This window comes from Phacochoerus africanus, chromosome 16 (assembly GCF_016906955.1).
Source record: "Phacochoerus africanus isolate WHEZ1 chromosome 16, ROS_Pafr_v1, whole genome shotgun sequence".
Classification (NCBI taxonomy): domain Eukaryota; kingdom Metazoa; phylum Chordata; class Mammalia; order Artiodactyla; family Suidae; genus Phacochoerus; species Phacochoerus africanus.
In genome coordinates this window covers 21,055,712-21,074,897 of record NC_062559.1, presented here as the reverse complement: position 1 = coordinate 21,074,897, position 19,186 = coordinate 21,055,712, and the positions used below count along the sequence as shown (strand labels likewise).

Here is a 19,186-nt window from a genome sequence, read left to right as displayed (position 1 = left end):
CCAGACACTTCCACCCAGTCAGGTGAAAAGGTTGACAAGGAACAGACAGTGTGTCCTGGTTCAATCTTGGAGGCCACAGTGTGGGGCAGAGCCCCTTCCTAGGAATCCAGAGTGTGAGTCGAGGTGGGACCACACTGTAAGTTTGCAGGGACCGAGAAAGGGGCTCAGAGTTCACCCTGGAACCAGCGGGAACAGGTTCCATCGCGGCAAAATTATTCCGAAGCCAAGAGACTTGTAAGCTGAGGTTGGGGACAAACTGTTGGCCTGATTCAGACTCAGGAACTGAACAAAACTGAAACTGCTGCTAAGGGCACAGGGGATGCTGGGTGAGAGTGATCAGACGGAACAGGGGTTGAAGCTGCAGAGCAAGTCAGATACTGTCAATAGGTGGATACATCTACATAACCACGCACAGATCAAGAAATAAGAATTGTCAAAAACTATATATATATATACATACACACATACATTTACACATATTAAACATTTCACAAATTTACACATTACAAATTTGGCATCATATCCTACATTCATTGTTTGTGCTGTCTCTTTTTCTCAGGAAAATTTGTTTCTGTTGAACTTATCTAAATTAATTTTACTCATATCACAAAGTGTACTCCCTTTGAGCTTAGGGTCCAGAAACCATCACCTTCCACTGGCTTATGGCAGGTCTTTTTGTTACATGAACTGCAGGATGCCTTCTCGTGGGTACTGTTTTCTTGGACAATGCCTCTAAATGATGCCTCCATGCAGGCAATCATCATTTTCATTCATAATTGTTTGTTTACATCTCTGTATCCCCGGATACACAGTAGCCAGCTAGGAAGCAGAGGCCATGATTCATCTCTGGGTCCTGAAAGCCTAGAATAAGTATGACCTAATGCATGGTGGATACACATTAGATGCTGGCTGAGTCAATTAATATACAGAAGGTTCAAAAAGAAGGGGAGAAAGCACACTTGGTGAGCCAACACCGACGGGCACTTAATTAATTCATGCATTCAACTAGGTGCCAACACTATTCCATGTAGTATATTAGTCATGCTAAGAAAATAACAATTATTGGAGTTCCCACCATGGCACAGTGGAAACGAAGCCGACTAGGAATGATGAGGTTGCGGGTTTGATCCCTGGCCTCACTCAGTGGGTTAAGGATCTGGCGTTGCTGTGGCTGTGGTGTAGGCAACTGTAGCTCCGATTAGACCCCTAGTCTGGGAACCTCCATGTGCCACGGGTGCAGCCCTAGAAAGCAAAAAAAAAAGACAGACAGAAAATAACAATAATAATAGAATTGGTCCCTGCTGGGAGGTAAAAAGCAAGTTTCAGGAATGAGAAGTATCGGCTGCTTCTATTTGAGCACTTATTTAGGCCTCACTCCACCTTCTTATTTGCTCATTGAGCAAACTGGACACAGGCTCAAGGCAATAAGACAATTGCTGCGTCACCCACTGTCGAGGGTGGGTGGGCTCCTAACACAATATGAGTTTGCAGTTGTTGATCACTTACCGCAAGCCACACATTGTTCTGCATGATTTTCTTCAATCCCTATACAATTATTATCCCCATTGTACAGATGTGGAAATTGGGGCACAGAAAAAAATAAGTCATGATCTTGGTGCTAGGCTATGACAGATCTGGAAGTCACATCCTGCCAGTAAGAACCTCTTCACTCCCCAACGCTGTGTGGCCTGAGGGATCAGGGGTAGGCTGAACCTACAGATCACAGGCTTTGGTATGTTCCAGTAATAAAAAACTGAATTCTGAGAGTCTCAACAGAATGGAAGCCCCAAAGATTCCCAAGTAGGTTACACGTTAGCAAAGCAAATGCCTAAGACATTGTGGGGAACATCTCTGCCCTTCAGTCCCAGAGCCTAAGCAAGCCTGACCGCTAAGCTCTCAACACCAACACAACCAGGAATCTGGTGACAGTGGCTATGCCACAGAAACTCCTAAAGCACCTGTCGTATGCCAGGCCTTCTGCCGGGAGGAGCCCCTCCACTGAGAAAGGCACATTTTGGTGGATGAGGTATACAGAGAAACTAGCATCATGATCAGAGCGGCAAGTGGTCCCATAGGGTTAAGTTCAAGGACTCATGAGAGTACATCACTAAGGACGAGACAAGGTCCCTCAAGGTGATGCTGCACAGACTCCAGCAAACACACCTGTCAGGTGATACAATACGTAATATTCAACAGCCAGGGTGAAAAGAATAAGATAAGGTGGAGTTCCTGTTACGAACCCAACATAGTATCCATGAAAATGTGGGTTTGATCCCTGGCCTCGCCCAGTGGGTTAAGGATCCGGCATCGCTGCAAGCTGTGGTGTAAGTTGCAGATGAGGATCGGATCCAGTGTTGCTGGGGCTGTGGTATAGGCCTTGAGCTGCAGCTCTGATTCGACCCCCAGCCCAGGAACTTCATATGCCACAGGTTCAGCCCTAAAAAGAAAAAAAAAAAAAAAAGGATAAGACAGGGTAGAATTCGTACCATGATGGGTATGGAAGACCAGTAAAGACAACAGAGAGGGTAGGTGGGCAAGAGCCACTTAAAATCTCCTCTCTGATCTTTCAGGCAGAATATGACCAAGTTTGAAGGTAATTAATGAATCAAACAAAGTCTTCTTTGGCTATTTATCCTACCCACCAGGCAGTACGTCCACCACCTTCATAATAATATATACGTTTTGCCACACCTTCTGGAAAAAAAAATTTGTATTATCCCCATTCTTTTCATTCATAATGCCTGATATCAAATAGCACTTTTGATGCACATTCACAAGTATTATATCACAGGATGATCACTGAGCAGAGGGCCCGCATTTCACAGACAAAGTCCCATAATTGAAGAAGAGGGATTTAAACACATTTTTGACTCCAAAGTGGGTTGCCCTGCATCAAACTGCCATTGTTTACTAAGCACTTAGCTCCGGCATTAGAACCATAGGTTTGAAAGCACTTATTTGCTATTTCACATTATTAGCAGCTGTTGCTACTCAGCAGTTCCTAAGCTCTAAATATTAAGCAAAGCTAGAGTGAAGAACAGCTTTGAAATGATGCTTTATTTGATCAAGTTCTGCAGTAATTGTCAAAATCATATACACTTTCTTTGGATCCCTGTAAAGCTTCTGCAGGATCACTGCACCTGCAGTTCCAATTTGCAATTTCCTCAGCCCTCCTTTGAAGTTATTCTTGCCAATTACCTGGTGTTAATATTAATTAAATATGATTTGCAACTTGAAATGTGGTGTTATCAATGGAACTCAGCTGTAGGAATAGAAAGTAAAAATTTCAATTGAATTAAAATGTTTCCTTTCATTCACAGTATTTTACAACATTAATTCTTTTGTCAAATTGATTTTTGCCTGCTAGAAGTCATTTTTCCAAAGCAATGAACATCTGAGGGAAAAAGCTGCTCTTTATGTATTTTTTCCATTCTGTCATTGAAAATACTTTGTTTTAATCTTGAAGCGAATCCATTGCAGTTAATAGAAACTTGATTCTTGTTTGCAACACAAGAGGGAAAAAATGCTTTCTCTTAAAACTGTACTGAGATATCTTGAAAAATGATCAGGGGGCACTTTTCAACTGGAGAATTAGAATGGAATTTCTTTATTTCCTGACCCACATCAAAAATAAATGACTATCAAATATTTTGGCAAGTGTCATTCATTTTATATACACAAAAATAATTTCATTAAATTGGTCTATTGCATTAACATTTCAAACAGATTGTGCCAATCCAGCGACCTCTGTGGTCCCTTCCCAGTCTGAGATTTTAAGATTCTGAACACATGTCAGACAGTAGTCAGAAGCTTCCAGCATTTGCAAATGAGAAGGGAAAAAAGTCACGTACGGTAGAAGATTTGACAGAATCAGGTCTATTCTGCCCCCTGTAACGTGTGGGATGACGACTTGCAGGCCTGTCATCTTCAATAAGCCGTTCATAAACACGATGACTGATTAAAGGAAGTGTGTTGCCATACTGTGCAAATCCACAGTGAAAAGATATACTGCTTTCACAAATTCCTTTTATCTTCAAAGATAAAGCTTTAGCTTCCTCGCCCCTTATAACGATCATGGCAGCATTAACATTTATTATCCTGTCTTCTTTTTTTTAAATAATATAATAAGGTAAGACAAAGAAGGGAAAGAACCTGTCTAAAGCCTCAAGGAAGTCGTTCATTGAGGCCCAAGCTACAAGTTCCAGAGCTTAGGAGAGAAACGTTATGGGCATATATTGTTAACTCCCTTATTATAATATCAGTGAAAACATCATATCAAAGCATTAAGACAAGACAGAAAGAGAGGACCGGTCGTAACCACTGAGGGTGTACGAAAGAGGCAGTGGGCAAGTCTTAACAACCAGCAGCAGCGAAGCTATTCCCTTCCCTCAAGCCAAAAGAGACCAAAGGGGGAAATAAAAATAAATTAGACCAGAAAGGACTCGCCGGATGTCCATAATTTCCCTGGCGTTGCTGAAAAGAACAATAGCTTGGAATTACACAGAGCAGGGAGGCTGAACAGCCAGGAACCGCTGTAGAAGGAGTGCCCGCAGGGATCCTCCTGGGATGCTCTTGACTTCTTAGAATCCCCGGGAAAGCCAGACACGCTGGAGGACCCTCCCACCAACCCCAGTCTGCAATCCGAGTTACCCATCAGGCCACCTCATCTACCCAAGTAGTCAGGTTTAGAAGGGTAGAGTTCTGTAGCCCTTCAGAAGGGACTCTTGAACTATTATGGGTTTCTCGGTTAATCAAATTCTATCTTAGCATCCCTCTCATCTTTCTCGCTAGCTGGTTGTCCTCCTGGTCTACCTCCCATCTCTGTCACTGCAAGTCATCTCCCTGGGTACACTTTTCTTCACTCTCACCCCCTGTCATGGGTCTAAAATTGTGTCTCCCCCCCACAGATACACCCAGTACCTCGGAATGCGACCTTATCAGGAAATAGGGTTATTGCGGATACAATTAGTTAAGATGAGGTCATGCTGGAGTAGGGCGAGGCCTTTAATCCAATATGACTGGCCTCCTTAGAAGAGAAGACAGACACAGATACAAGAATGGAAAACACGACATGTGATGATGGATGCAGTCTGGACGGATGCGTCTACAAGTCCGTGATCACCAGCAAAACACCAGAAGCTACAAGAGGCAGGAAAGGATGCTCCCCTATAGGTTTCAGAAGCAGCACGGCTCTGCTGACACCTGGATTTCAGAGTTCTAGCCTCCAGAACCGTGAGACGAGTTTCTATTCTTTTCAACCACCCCGTTTGTGGTGTTTTGTTATGGCGGCCCTAATACACCCGCTCCTCTCAAGGACATGCCTTGATTCTCTGCCTCTGTACCACACGCTTGCAGCTGTGCCCTCCAGCAAAGGTCCTGTTCGCTTATGAAAACCTGCTCAATATCTCTGGATTTTCCTCAGGAACACCTACCATCTCCTCCCACAAAAACTTCAAAGAAGACGGAGAGACCTCCCATGGCCACGAACCCATCAAGGAAAGAGAAAGAACACTCTGCTGTAGTCTCAGTTTCCCATCGCTAAACCTAGACCATTATTCCCACCTTCATTTTTTTTCCTTTATATCAGTTTGATTTTTTCCACCTTCATCGAGGTATAATCAACAAACAAAAAGTGTACATTGTTAAGGTGTACAACAGGATATTTTGATATACATCAGGGAATGATTACCACAATCAAGCTAATTAACATCTCCCTCAGCTCAACATAGTTACTTGCGTGTGTGCAGTGAGAACACTTCAGGATCAATTCTTAGGAAAATTTCAAGTATCCAATGCAGTATTATTAGCTAGAGTTATCACTCTGTACATTAGCCCCTCAGAATTTATTCATCCTGTTTTTTGTTTGTTTTTGTCTTTTTGCCTTTTCTGGAGCCGCTCCCACGGCATATGGAGGTTCCCAGGCTAGGGGTCTAATCAGAGCTGTTGCTGCCGGCCTACACCAGAGCCACAGCAACTCGGGATCAGAGCCGCGTCTGCAACCCACAACACGGCAATGCTGGATCCTTAACCCCCTGAGCTAGGGCAGGGATTGAACCCGCAGCCTCATGGTTCCTAGTCGGATTCGTTAACCACTGTGCCACGACGGGAACTCCTCATCCTGTTTAACTGAAAGTTTATTCCCTTTGTTCAACATCTTCCCATTTCTCCTACCTCCCACCAGCCTCTGGCATTCACAACCTACAGTCTACTTTTATGAGTCTGACCCTTAGATTCTACATATAAGTGAGAGCATGCAGTATTTATCTTTCTGTGTCTGGTTTATTTCACTTAGCATAATGTCCTTCAAATCCATCCATTTTGTCACAAGTGGCAGGAATTCCTTCTTTTTCGAAACCGGAATAATATCCCATTTTATTTATATGTATTTATCCAATCATCCATCAATGAACACTTGGTTTGTTTCCATATCTTAGCCATTGTAAATACTCCTACAATGAACATGAGAGTACAGATAACTCCTCAAGACACCAATTTCGTCTTCTTTAGACATATACTTAGAAGTGGAATCGCTAGATCACATGGTACTTCCATTTTTAATTTCCAAGGAATCTTTGAATTATTTTCCATAATGACTGTACCACTTTACACTTCTACCAACCGTGTACAAAGGTTTCCTTTCCGCTGCATCCTCGCCAAAGCTTATCATTCCATACCTTTATGTCAAGCTTTTCCCCAAGAGTATATCCTCTGCCCCCTTTAATTCCCATTGGTCATGTTCCACCTCAGCAATAACCCTTCCCACCTCAATTCTCAGCCTTGTTAGAATGAGCTTCAGAGCTGAATCTCAGTTCCTGCCTGGGCTCTAGACCAATGTTCTTTGCTGCTCTTCCCCCCAAATGTAAGTACCAGTATTTACAGCTTATTGGGTTTATAACCAAACGATGCTTCCATCCCCAACTAACCCCTTTCCATCTCACTATCTCTTTTCTACTCACGGCATTTGCATTCTCCCAATTGCCCAGGTTCAGAATTACAAGTTTTTAATTTTTTTCTTACCCTCGAGCTCTACTTCCAAGCAGTTATTAAGCTCCAGAGACTCCACCTTGTGTCTCTCAAATCTGTTCCCTATTCCATTTCTATTATCACTGCCCTATATCAGGCTATGACCGACACTGCAAAAGCCTCTCAACTGCTCTCCCCAGCTTCCACGTCTCACCAGTACAATCTTAAGTACACATGCTGATAAACTCCTCTCTCCTCAGTAGTTTCCTCCATTGTCTAGAAAATGAAGGATGAACTTATTATCCTACAAGGTGAAACACTCAGCTGGGTCCATGTTAAGCCATCCAGTTTCTTCTCCCCTACCTCACAACACGAACTATGATCCCGTAAAACTGTGCTATTTGCTGATATCAAATTGGTTTTGCCTTCTCCAGTAAAAATGCTATGGTCAAGGAGAGCTGGGTCTGAGACTAGAGCAGCATCAAGGGGCCATTTGTCTTATTTGAACAAATAACTCCCGTCCCTCTCTCCCTGAGAAGGATCTAGACTAGAGAAAAGACATCACTGACATCTGCGTTCACGACCATCATTCACTCATAAACTTCATTCTCCAAGACTCACGAAGGACACTTCGCTGAGTCTCAGATTTTGTTAAAATGAAAAACGTTCTAATCACACTGTACAAGCAATTTATCACTAAACAGATTTTCATTTCTCTACCATTCCATTATGATCTGTCAGAATTAATCAGAGACAAAGCATAGGAAGCCTCGATTTACACTGAAATTTCTTTGCGATCCACCTTGCTGAAGAGAGAAACTCTGAAAACAGTACAGGAAGAGGTGTAAGAGTTGGGGAAATGTGTGAGTTTATTAATAGGCAGACACTCCAAAAAACGAATTTATACATCTCCTTCTCAGTCAAGAGACCAAGATTTTTAAAAACTACTAACATGGTGACAGGGATGTCATCAATGTTGCAGTAAGAAGAGCAAATGTTACAGAACTAATGAATTTTCATTAGAGTCATCAGATCATTTCAGAATGGGTTAAGTTGCTACCATTTGCCATTCCCATTAATATCATTGTCATGTAAAAGGTTTAATTTTCAGCTATTTTTGTTCTAGATAAAATCTTTGTCATTAAAATGAGGGATGATTTTGATATTTAATATATTCCATGGCATACTCTAGTGTGGCACTAATTTGGCCTTTTCATTATTCTGCATATTAATTGACAATCCAGCCCTCCTCCATTCCCCAGATAAGTGAGAACTGAAATAGAATGGACAGCCAATCAAGTCACAGAATGCTGAAGGGATCAACATAGAAGAAACGGGTTGTTCTAATCAGGAGCAAACACAAGGCACTAAAATTACTTTCTCCCATACTAATGCCTAAAACACAGCAATAATGAATGGTACCATCTGAATCCTTTTAGGTGACAGGTACCAAAGCATAGCAATGCTCCCTAAAAGTGAAAACTACGTCTTTATTTTTTCAGCAGGAGGAAGAGTACCGCGATCTCAACTTTTAGAACAGCGCATTTTATCAGATTCTGCAACAACTGGTAAATCATGTCCTGCGTTAAATGTTTCATCGTAATCTGTTTCATGCACACAGAATGTGTCCTGAAGTTGAGAAGGTACAGACAGGACCGCGACAGGAAACTTCTTATTTCAATACCTACTCATCTCCTTCTTTCGTTGAATTATCTCTCAGTAAGAACTGACATCAGCAGCTTAAATAATGCATTAACCTGGCTTTCAGAAGCTATTGTTTTCATTTGAGAGGGCTTTTCTCTTAAGGATAAGCTGGGGATTCTTATCCAAGAAGGTAATATAATTTAGCATCATTTAAAGTTCAAATGAATGTTTTGAATCATTTTTATAGCAATAGTGATATAATTTAAAATTCCAAAGAGCAAAGATTATGGCATCATGGACATTTACAACCAGAATGAATAGTTGTCCCTTAAATAAATCAACTCAATCTGTCCAAAACAAGCCCAGGCTTTCTCTCCATTTTCTGCAACAGCACAGCACTGGAACAAATGTTAAATCTACTAAATATTGTGTATAATAAGTTTCCATGCTCTCTTATATACAAAAGAACAGAGCCCAGGCATCTTCAAGTCTGTCAAAAGAAAACCTTAATTCCAATAACTTTAGACTCTGTCTTTGCTAATTATGTTGATAAGCCCAAATCACTCCCTTGGTCTTTTCCTGCATTGATGCTTCCAAGGAAAATAGTAAATGATCAATAGAACTTCCCGCAAGTTCAAAATAACGCTAAAACAGCTTAAAGGCACTTTAATTTTTCCACGAAACATTGCTTTTATAGAAAAATATGTACACTGTATTCAGCAATTCTTAGTAAGAACAATACCATTTAAGTAACAGGATGAAAGGATACGTCTCCTTTCATCCACAAAATTATATTGACCAATCAGCAATAAGGTTTATGTCCTGGAGTTCCCATCCTGGCTCAGCAGAAATGAATCTGACTAGCATCCATGAGGATGCAGGTTCGATCCCTGGCCTCGTTCAGTAGGTTAAGGATCTGGTGTTGCCATGAGCTATGGTGTAGGTCAAAGATGTGGCTTGGATCTAACCTTGCTGTGGTTGTGGCATAGGCCAGCAGCTATAGATCCGATTCGACCCCCTAGCCTGGCAACCTCCATATGCTGCAGGTGCAGCCCTAAAAGACAAAAAAAAAAAAAGATTTATGCCCCAAGTTGTTTTTTGTTTTCTGTTTTTTTCCCACATAGTGAAATGAATTTACATCCTCATGGCTAAATATACGTATAAAATGCACATTTACCAAATGCCTGCACAGAGTCGGATGAGAACCTTAAAAAAGCCCAGGAAAGAGTTCACCAGCGCCCTGTTCTAACCAAGTTTTCACATCCTGCCCTTCATCCCACTGTAAGCTTCAGAGTTTAAGGTAAGAAAGAAAATTCAAAAAGTCAAATATGACAATAAGAATTTCACTTTAGCATAGTCTTGGGGGCTACTCCAGTATTGTTTTAAGATGATTCCCAGTCCTAATCCCTCTGGTGTTGAATGTTAAATTCCAATGCCTTTTTTTTTAATTTAATGACTTGCTAATGTAAACTTCCATCTAGAACAATCAACTAGTATGTCATTTATTCAAATTTACAGTGGCTCTACTGTGCCAGCAAACTCCCTCGTCAAAACAGACAACTTTCAAAAATGTTCGCCTGAGTCAGGAGCTCCACTTCCTAAATTAGCACCAAAATGTCACCTTGATAGACCATGAACAACAGAATCATTTATAATAAGCCCAGCGTCCCCCTGGAGTGGACAGCCAGGGTCAGGCCTCTGTAGGAGCCCTCATTATTCTGTACAGATCGGAGAACTCTAGGGAGCTGCTCAGACGTCTGCCACCTGTCGCCTCCAAACACCATCATCTAATAAATATACGCTTACCTATCTCCCTGGAGATCTGCGTGAAGGCCTCCACGCCGCTCTCTCCGTAGTTGCCCTCGGAAGCCAGGGTCGACACATAATTCCACCCCAGGGCCGTCACGATGTCCACCATGGCTTGCGCTTGGTAAGAGTCGGGGGGGACCACGCGAGAGAAGAAGTCATACCTGGTGTTATCACTCAGCTCTGGGGCTGTGGATGCATAGCTGATTTGAGGTATCTGCAAAACAAACGGCAGGCCGTTTCAACCCAGGAGGCGTCTTGTCAAATGATGGGGTGTCACCCAAGAGACGATCCCACCAAAGCCACACCAGATGCCTCGACGGATCAGCCTGAAGCCAACATAGGGTTTCAGGACCACCAATCATTTAGCAAGTGTTTTGTAGGAGCCTATGGGCTCATTTCTTTCAAAGCACATTTCTAAACAGCAAGACAGAATTTAGTTTTGCTTCGGCTGCCATTGTTTTAGAAGCCAAAGCAAAACAAGTGTGCTTTTTTCTGGTTGCTACGCTTTTCTTCAGTACATGATAAGTTCTGGTGCAGACATGAGGCAGAAATGTCATTATCATACACTCATGCCTCAGAAAAGGTCACCTCTGAAATTGTCTTTGGCTTCAGGACGTAAAGTCTACATAATGACAAAGAATTTAATATGAGATTTTTTTTTACACTTGACACCAGCTCAGTCTTAAGATTATATTTCTGGTAAATTATTTTAAATATATAGTTTTGCTAGTCTATTCACTGCTTATTGATACAATCACTGAGTACCACAAAAAGATTTGGGAATAGCTAACTATGTATCTTCCAATTAAAATATCTTTTCAGCTTCTCACCTCCCCGGAAAAAAAAAAAAAATCACACAACAGGAATCCATACCACAATTTCTTTAAGAAAAGAGACCGTTCTGACAAAAATAGGGTGAATTGCTAGAAGATCTTCAAAATTAGACATCATATGTCGTTTCTCCTAAATAAATTTGCTGCATGCCACCAATCTACTCCTAAAATTATGTGAAATGTGGAGCTCCCATTGAGGCTCGGCAGGTGTCGAACCTGACATAGTGTCCATGAGGATGTGGATTAGATCGCTGTCCTTGCTCAGTGAGTTAAGGATCCAGCATTACCGCAAGTGGGAATGCAAGACAGACATGTGGCTCGGATTCCGTGTGGCTGTGGCTGTGGTGTAGGCCGGCAGCTGCAGCTCTGATTCCACCCGTAGCGCGAGAACTTCCATATGTCACAGGTGCAGCTATAAAAAAGAAAAAAAATTGAAATGTAATATTCACTCATATATACAAGTGAAGATTCTTACTCTACCAGTGAAAAGTGCTAGAAGAACACAAGAATGTTGCAGTAGAGCAGAAGGACATGCATGGAAGATGCAAGAAACCTGGCAGGCAAGGTAGGGAAGGACATCTCAGCCACAAAGAACTGCATGTCCAAAGGCGTAGAGTCAAGGAGGGCATGAGAGGCCCCAAGAACTGCAGTGTTTCCCATGATGGGAAGGAGGGATACCAAGGGAGGAACATCAGGAAATAACTGCAAAGCTAGACAGAGACCAGACGCTGAAGAGCTAATCAGGTTTGACAGGAGTGTGGATCTTGTCACCAAGGCCATGGGGAAGCCCAGTGAGGTTACCTGGCCTTGTATCCAACAGAGCGGCATCATCAAATTTTTGTTTTAAGAAGATCACACTGGCACAAGTAGGGAGGGTAGCAAGCCTTAAATGTCAGTATCCACCTGGGCAGACATATTCCCAAAGGTTTTGACTTAGTATGTCTAGCGGTCTAGGAGTCTGCATTTCCATGTGCCCTCCAGAAGCATCTGCTGTGGATGGGCCCATGCTCAGAGATTCGCTGAATTACAGGGAGGGAAGCCATTCCAGAGGCGGGATGATCAGTTAGAAACATTACTACAGAGACCTAAGAAAGAAAGTATAAAAACTGAACTAAGGCAGTGGCAGGTGGTAAAAAAAGGATGAGTGCAGAACCTGTAAGGATCTAAAAGACAAGGAAAGGTGTAGGGGACAAGGAGGACAGTCCCACAGCTTTGGGATCTGAGTAGATGATGTTTCCTATTTACCAAGACTGGAGAATAAGAGGAGATTCGGACATCAAAAATAATTAGTTCCATTTTTTTTTCCTTTGTCTTTTTAGGGCTGCACCTGCAGCATAGGGAAGTTCCCAGGCTAGGGGTCGAATCAGAGCTGCAACCACCAGCCTACACCACAGCCACAGAAATGCCAGATCCTTAACCCACTGAGCGAGGCCAAGGATTGAACCCACATCTTCATGGTTACAAGTTGGGTCCATTACGGTTGAGACATGATGGGAATTCCATGATTAGTTCAATTTTTGATTTGCTTCTTTTGAGGTTCCTATGAGATGAATGAAAGCAATAAAAAGTAGGCAATGATATTGTGGGATCTGGAGTTTAAGAGACATGTAGCTCATCATTCCTCTGCTGCTTTGCTGTGGTGTGAAAATTCGGGGGTCAAAATGAGGCCGTGATGCACTAACTCAGGTGGCCTGGATGAAGATGCAGGTTTGACTCATACATAAAACAGTTAACTCTGCTCTCCATCAGATCCTGCAGCGAATGTCAGGGCTCTGACGTCAACGAGGCTGGCATTCCACCTGCCCACAGAGCTGCACACTCTGGAATCCGACTGTCACCCACCACCGCCTGGCCAGATGATTTCCAATCCACACGGAGGTTTTGACTCTCCTCCTGACATCTTTGAAAAGCCCTCGATGTCTGAATAACCTTTCTTCGGTTTAGAGAGTCCTACTCCATAAAGGTGGCTAGTGAAGTGACAATGAACTTCCCAGGACTTAAAGCCTCATTAACCAGGGAAAAGTAGAAGAATGTGCTTGGAGCTCTCCAAGGTGCTGTAGGATTTACTCGGCTTCTATGTCACCTGTATGTCGATGACAACTAGGATTTAGCTTGTTTCACACCCAATTCTTCCGGGTCCTGTTCTCCTAGTGAGATCATGTTAACTTGCCTATTAACTTTGTGAGACCGTGAAAAGAGTCTTGACCTGCCTCTTCTTTCTCTGCCACATATACCAGCCATCTCTTGGTAGACTGTCCCCTTAGGCTTTGTGCCTTTGTAGTACAGGACAGCTCACCAAGGACACCATCCAAATCTCAAACCACATACAAAATCTTGGTCTTTTTTTTTTTTAGCCATTTCTCACTTGCTTCTAGAGGATCTGGGAAAGAGACAATGGATGATTCAGTGAGATCTACTCTTTAGTGGGTAAAACTTTGCCAAAGATCAAAAACAGGTACATTTTTCTGTTCTAATGGAAAAGATCCAGCAGTCTGACCTTCATTTTGTAAGTAACTCCTTCTCTGTGTGTGTGTGTGTGTGTGTGTGTGTGTGTGTGTCTGTGCGTGTATGTAGGAGGATAGGGAACATTCTATAGCAGTTTCGATAGCACTATACCATTTCCTTGCTCTACTTGGGTATATAATAATCCTCCCACTTCCTCAGCTACTCAGAGTCCAGCAGTAAAATGCCCTCCACAACCCCCACCCTGCCTATAATAATGAGCCACCCCTTTCTAAAATTGAGCACAAAGTGTGAAAATTGAGTGTTTGAAACCAAAACTAATTATCTCAAATTACTACCTTCAGTCAGTCACTTTCAGGGCTGTTTAATTAGCAGTCAGCATCATGTTTAGGATTAATTAAACAGGTGTAAAGGGTATATAAAATAAAAGTGCAGATAAGAAATGGCTGTTTGAATAATTAGGTAAAGGACTTTGTCTCCAAAGTCTTAAAGAGTTTTCTCTTTTCAGATCATTGTGTGGAAAAGCAATGTGAGAACACATGTTTGCATTTTCATTCGTTCAATTTTTGCCATGTCGCAGTCTACACAGATGTCAGCGTATGTGATCATATTTCCAGACAACCCTTCACGTTGTCCTGCAGTCATATCGCATTTTTGTTTTATTGTGGTCCACCACCAAGCATTGGCGCATTAAACATTTTAATTTCTATGCCAGCATCCCCAATATTTTCACTACCCTCAAATTAAACCCCGACTGGCAAGTGAAATGGGAATTATTTTAAAAGATGGAGTGTTTCTTTTTCTTTTCTCTACACTGAATCCATTCTAACTAATCCCTTCACCCTGGAGGTTTCCACTTCCAGAAACAAAACAACAGTAAAAAGTGTGGTGGGTGGCACAGAAGTAAAAGAGGGAAATGAGAAGGAAGAGGCGAGTGTACCAAGAAAAGAAGTGTTAGGGAAAGCAGTCGGTATCGGGTCATCCCTTATCAGATGTCACATCCTTTATAAGCCTCTGTTAACTCACTTGCCCATTCAAAGGATAATATCCCAGCTCATTGGTCTCATGAAGCCCTGGTATCAGCCTCTGTCCATCTTCCTTCCCAGCTCATGCCTTTGCTGTCACAGTCTGATGGCATCTGCACCCGGCCCCCGCTGTTCTCTGGAGAGAGAATCGTCTTTTCCACCTGGTGATCCTCTGCACAAATGCAATACCCGGCTCAGAAGCCCCCCTCCTCCCCAGGAAGCTGTCACCAACTCTCAGGTTGAACTATCATTTGCTGTCCCCTGCACCTCCCAGCTCTTCCCATCCCATAGCCTCTACCATCCACTATTAACCATGATTGTGTGCAATTACTCAAACTATGGCGAGAATCTTGATACAGCCTCTGCCCCATAGCCCCGCCCCTCATTCCACCAAAATATGGTGCTGGCTATTCTCCATCTGCCCCCTCAACCCTTCTCCATCCTGCTGTACATCCTGGGAGGTTGCTGAGACTGTCTCACCTGGGCTCCCTCACCTCAGGCTTTCAGTTGAATTTGGCCAGTGGGAGGGACCTTACAGGAGATGTGAGGGCAGGAGGAGACAGAAGTCAGAGTACTGATTCCCCCAGAGACCTGCTAATCCACCCATCCTTCCAGGACTCTAGAAGGGACATCCCCGGCCTGCTTCCCCACCCTCAGCCCCACCCTCACCGCCAAGCCCTTCCCCGCCCACTTCCCCTCCAGCCTTCTCCATCATTGGACACGTGACCCGCTGTTTGTTTGTTTGTTTGTTTTTTCTTTTGTCGTTTTAGGGCCACACGCGAGGCCTATGGAAACTCCTAGGTTAGGGGTCGAAATGGAGCTGCCCTGCCAGCCTACCTCTGAGCCACAGCGACGTGGGATCTGAGCCGGGTCTGTCACCTACACCAGAGTTCACGGCAACAACGGATCCTCAACCCACTGTGTGAGGCCAGGGATTGAACCCGCATCCTCCTGGATACTGGTCAGATTTGTTTCCACTGAGCAACAACAGGAACGCCAACATTTTCCCTTCCACTCTCTTTCCGTGCCTTAAGGCATAAAACTGCACCATTTGAAAACACCTGTCAATTTGTTTTTGTTTTCTTTTTTCATTTCTTATTTTCTTTGTGCTGAAGTTTCATGAGAATATGATGTGTGCCTAAAATAATGCCATATTCCCATTACCCAAATAAAGCACGTTTGAGGCAATTAATTGCACAACTCAAGACATCCCATCACCATACCCTTCTTTAAAAATTGCTTTAGCTTCTGCTTTTCTGATCACTGTTTTGGGTCAGGGGGGGAAAAAAAAAAAACCCTCACCTTCTGCCACTATAGTTTCACTTTAGCCCATAAAAGAAGAGCTGTCTACCCCCAATCGCACCCCTCCTGGAGAGTTCCAGAATGCATATTTCCTACCTAGACCCCCACCTCTCTTGTATTCTCCACAAAGGGAAGGGGAACCTGAAAGATAGGTCGGAGTTCCGCATTTACTGGGCAAGAGTGGATAAAACTCTGCTTTCATTCTCTGACCCGCCCAAACACATCCCAGCTGTCCTTATGTTGTCTGCGTGATAAAAGCGCAGGCAGAGCCTCTCTCTTGAGGAGGAAGCCCATTGCTCTCCATATTCCACTGACAAGCAGGTGTATGAGGGAGCACGAAGCCCAGGCCCCTGGTTGAGTAAGAGACGTCAGGTCTTCTGTCCAGGCAGAGGCAGGTCCCAAGGTTGAGATGTGGTGTGGGAGGAGGAGGCACAATTTCGGCCTCAAGTCCAGGTTGAATTTTTTCCAGTCTGGTTTTAACAGACAGCCATGAGTCTGGCAAGTTACCTGGCTTTTGCCCAGCTGTGAATAAAACTAATCGCTTGATCCACATTTAGCTAGTAGTCCGTGACTCTGAGACTTACATACTTCAATTTATTCCAGGAGTTTAACACAGCTGTCAAGGAGGCAAAGGTCTCTTTCAAAAGAAATTCATTTACAGTTTCTTAGATGTTTTGTTACAAAATAAAAACCAACAGGGAGTTTCTGCTGTGATGCAGTGGGTTAAGGATCAGGTGTTGTCTTCGCAGCAGCACAGGTTCAGTCCCTGGCACAGTGGGTTAGAAGGATCCAGAGTTACTGAAACTGCGGCTCAGATTCTATCCCTGGCCTGGGATGTTCCATGTGCCATGGGCGTGGCAAAAATAATAATAATAATCTTTCAGTAAAAATAATGGTAAAAAAAATAAAAACAAAACATGGGAGTTCCTGTCGTGGCTCAGCAAGTTAAGAACCTGACATAGTGTCCGTGAGGATTTCGGGTTCAATCCTTACCCCTCACTCAGTGGGTTAAGGATCTGGCATTGCCACAGGCTGCCACAGAGGTCACAGAGGCAGCTCGGATCTGTGTTGCCGTGACTGTGTCCTAGGCCTGCAGCGGCAGCTCTGATTCAACCCATGGCTTGGAAACTTCCATATACTATGTATGTGGCCATAAAAAGAAAAAAAAGAAAGAGAAAAAAAATTTTTTTTTTCTTTTTAAATATAACTTAGCAGATATTATTGTCCCCTAGTGTCTCTTTTTCTTCCAGCAAGAACCCAAGATTTTTATCTAGGATTTAGCCACTTAGAAGAAAACTACATTTCCCAGCCTTCACTGCCACTCTGATCATTGTAAAGTGATATGCGAAACTTCTGAAAAGCTGTCCTTAAAGGGAGAGGGCAGGTCTGTCTCCTGCCCCTGCCCCTCCCCCATTCCTGCTGGCCTGAATTTGGACATAACCTGCCATTCAATTAGTCTTCTCAGGCCATGCCCTGGGGATGGCAGAACAAAGTCTAAACCACCGCAACATCTGGATTCCTGGAACCAAAGCAGGCTCGTCCTGCTTCCACTCCTGCCCCACTCAAAACCAGTCTACACCAGCAACCAAACTGATCTTTTTCAAAAAAAAAAAAAATCATGTCATATCAAAATCTTGAAAGCCCTTCAGTCTTCTCCCCAATGCACCTTTGATAAAGTACAAAGCTCTTTCCACAGGCTCCTATGATTTGACATCTGACCTCCTCTGCCCTCACTCACCTGACTCAGCACATTGTCGGATGCAGCCAAGCCCTGTTCCTTTCCCAAGCCTCATGCCTGATTTTGCTGCATACACTTTCGAGGCAGGGCTGAGAGCATATTCCTTCCTCAGATGGACGTTATCTCTCACTGCTTTCCTGACTGAATCTAACACCAAAACTGACATGGTGACATGGGACTTTACTGAGATGCAAAGGGACTGAGGGGCTTTTAGGTACCGCAAATACTCTTCCAGGGCCCAAGAAGATTACATCCTATTCCAGCTGCCTCTGTAAGGTTCCCCACTGTTCGCACATTAAAATACGATGGTACGTTTGAAGCTTTCCGTGTCTGTTCAAAATGATGTGAATCCCACGTCTTCTCCCCCCGTTTCTGCTTTGCCAAAGATCCCCTAGGAAGGCAAGACACCTTTCACAAGCAAGGGGCCCTAAAGCACAGCTCAGAGGAATCCTCTCCAAATCGCAGAAATTCTAAGTCTTCCAGCAAGAAATGCACACACAACTGAGGACAGATTTGCAAAGAGAGGACAACTGAAGACTTGAGTCGCACACATCTTCACCCTCAATTCCTACCAAAAAGGCTTCTGTGTTTTTCCATCTCTACAAACAACCTCGTCCATTGATTGCCAGCCGTAATGGTGGAGGAGGTTAGCAGGTGGATTCTTGGCACCGTTCGATAGCGTCATTGGTTTTCTCCAGTCAAGGACCAGCTTGAAGCTGTGCTCTGCCTCAGGGGGTAGTGCTCCTCTGAGCACTTCTTCAGGGATGCTGGCCTTAGCAACCACAGCCATGGCTACGACAGCTTCCTGCGACCTGGTCTTGGGATGGATTTGTTGTTGCTGCAGAACCATGTCCAGAAAAGCATAATGATTATAGACATTCGGTTTGTCTTTTCAGACTTCACTGCTCTCTGGTATTAAAACTCCTAGTTGCTTGTGGCAAAACATGAGTATACAGTCAGAAACTGGATAAAAATATGGAGTCGGAGCAGGAAGTCAATGCCCCCTGCTGAGCTTCTGCTCCTCACACAGCCCTGAGCTCTCATGCTCCTCTCAGCTTCATGGAAATGGAATAAGGACAGGGAAAAGGAGAAAAGAACAGGCTGCGGAGCCAAAGAGTAGCGTCATGAACAAGAGCAATGACTATCCTGAGTTTCCTTCCCAAAACAGGAAGTACTATTCCCCTCCCAAACCAGAACCTGCTCAAAGAAATCCTCCCTACAGGGAACAGAGAGTAAGCGTCCTATCTGTACACATCAACGTCAATGCCAAATGTGAAATTAGTCCATGACTGTCTTCTCAGTTGAATTCCCACTGCTGATTCAGAGAAGGACACAAGCTTTTGCATTTTGGTTTTTTTAATTTTATTTTATAATGATTCTTATTTTTTCCATTACAGCTGGTTTACAGT

General features: G+C 43.5%; 1 protein-coding gene across 1 annotated transcript in view; it reads right to left on the bottom strand.

Moving 5' to 3' along the window:
- Positions 1 to 18,567, bottom strand: part of LOC125117317 (metabotropic glutamate receptor 8-like) — a 200,591-nt gene extending 182,024 nt beyond the window's left edge. The window contains exons 1-3 of the mRNA XM_047763119.1: positions 18,350 to 18,567; positions 18,090 to 18,168; positions 10,414 to 10,630 (exon numbers count right to left, since the gene is read on the bottom strand). Of these exons, the coding sequence (XP_047619075.1) occupies positions 10,414 to 10,630; positions 18,090 to 18,168; positions 18,350 to 18,567 (514 nt within the window). The remainder of the gene's footprint in view (positions 1 to 10,413; positions 10,631 to 18,089; positions 18,169 to 18,349) is intronic.
- Between the last annotated feature and the right edge of the window lie 619 nt (positions 18,568 to 19,186).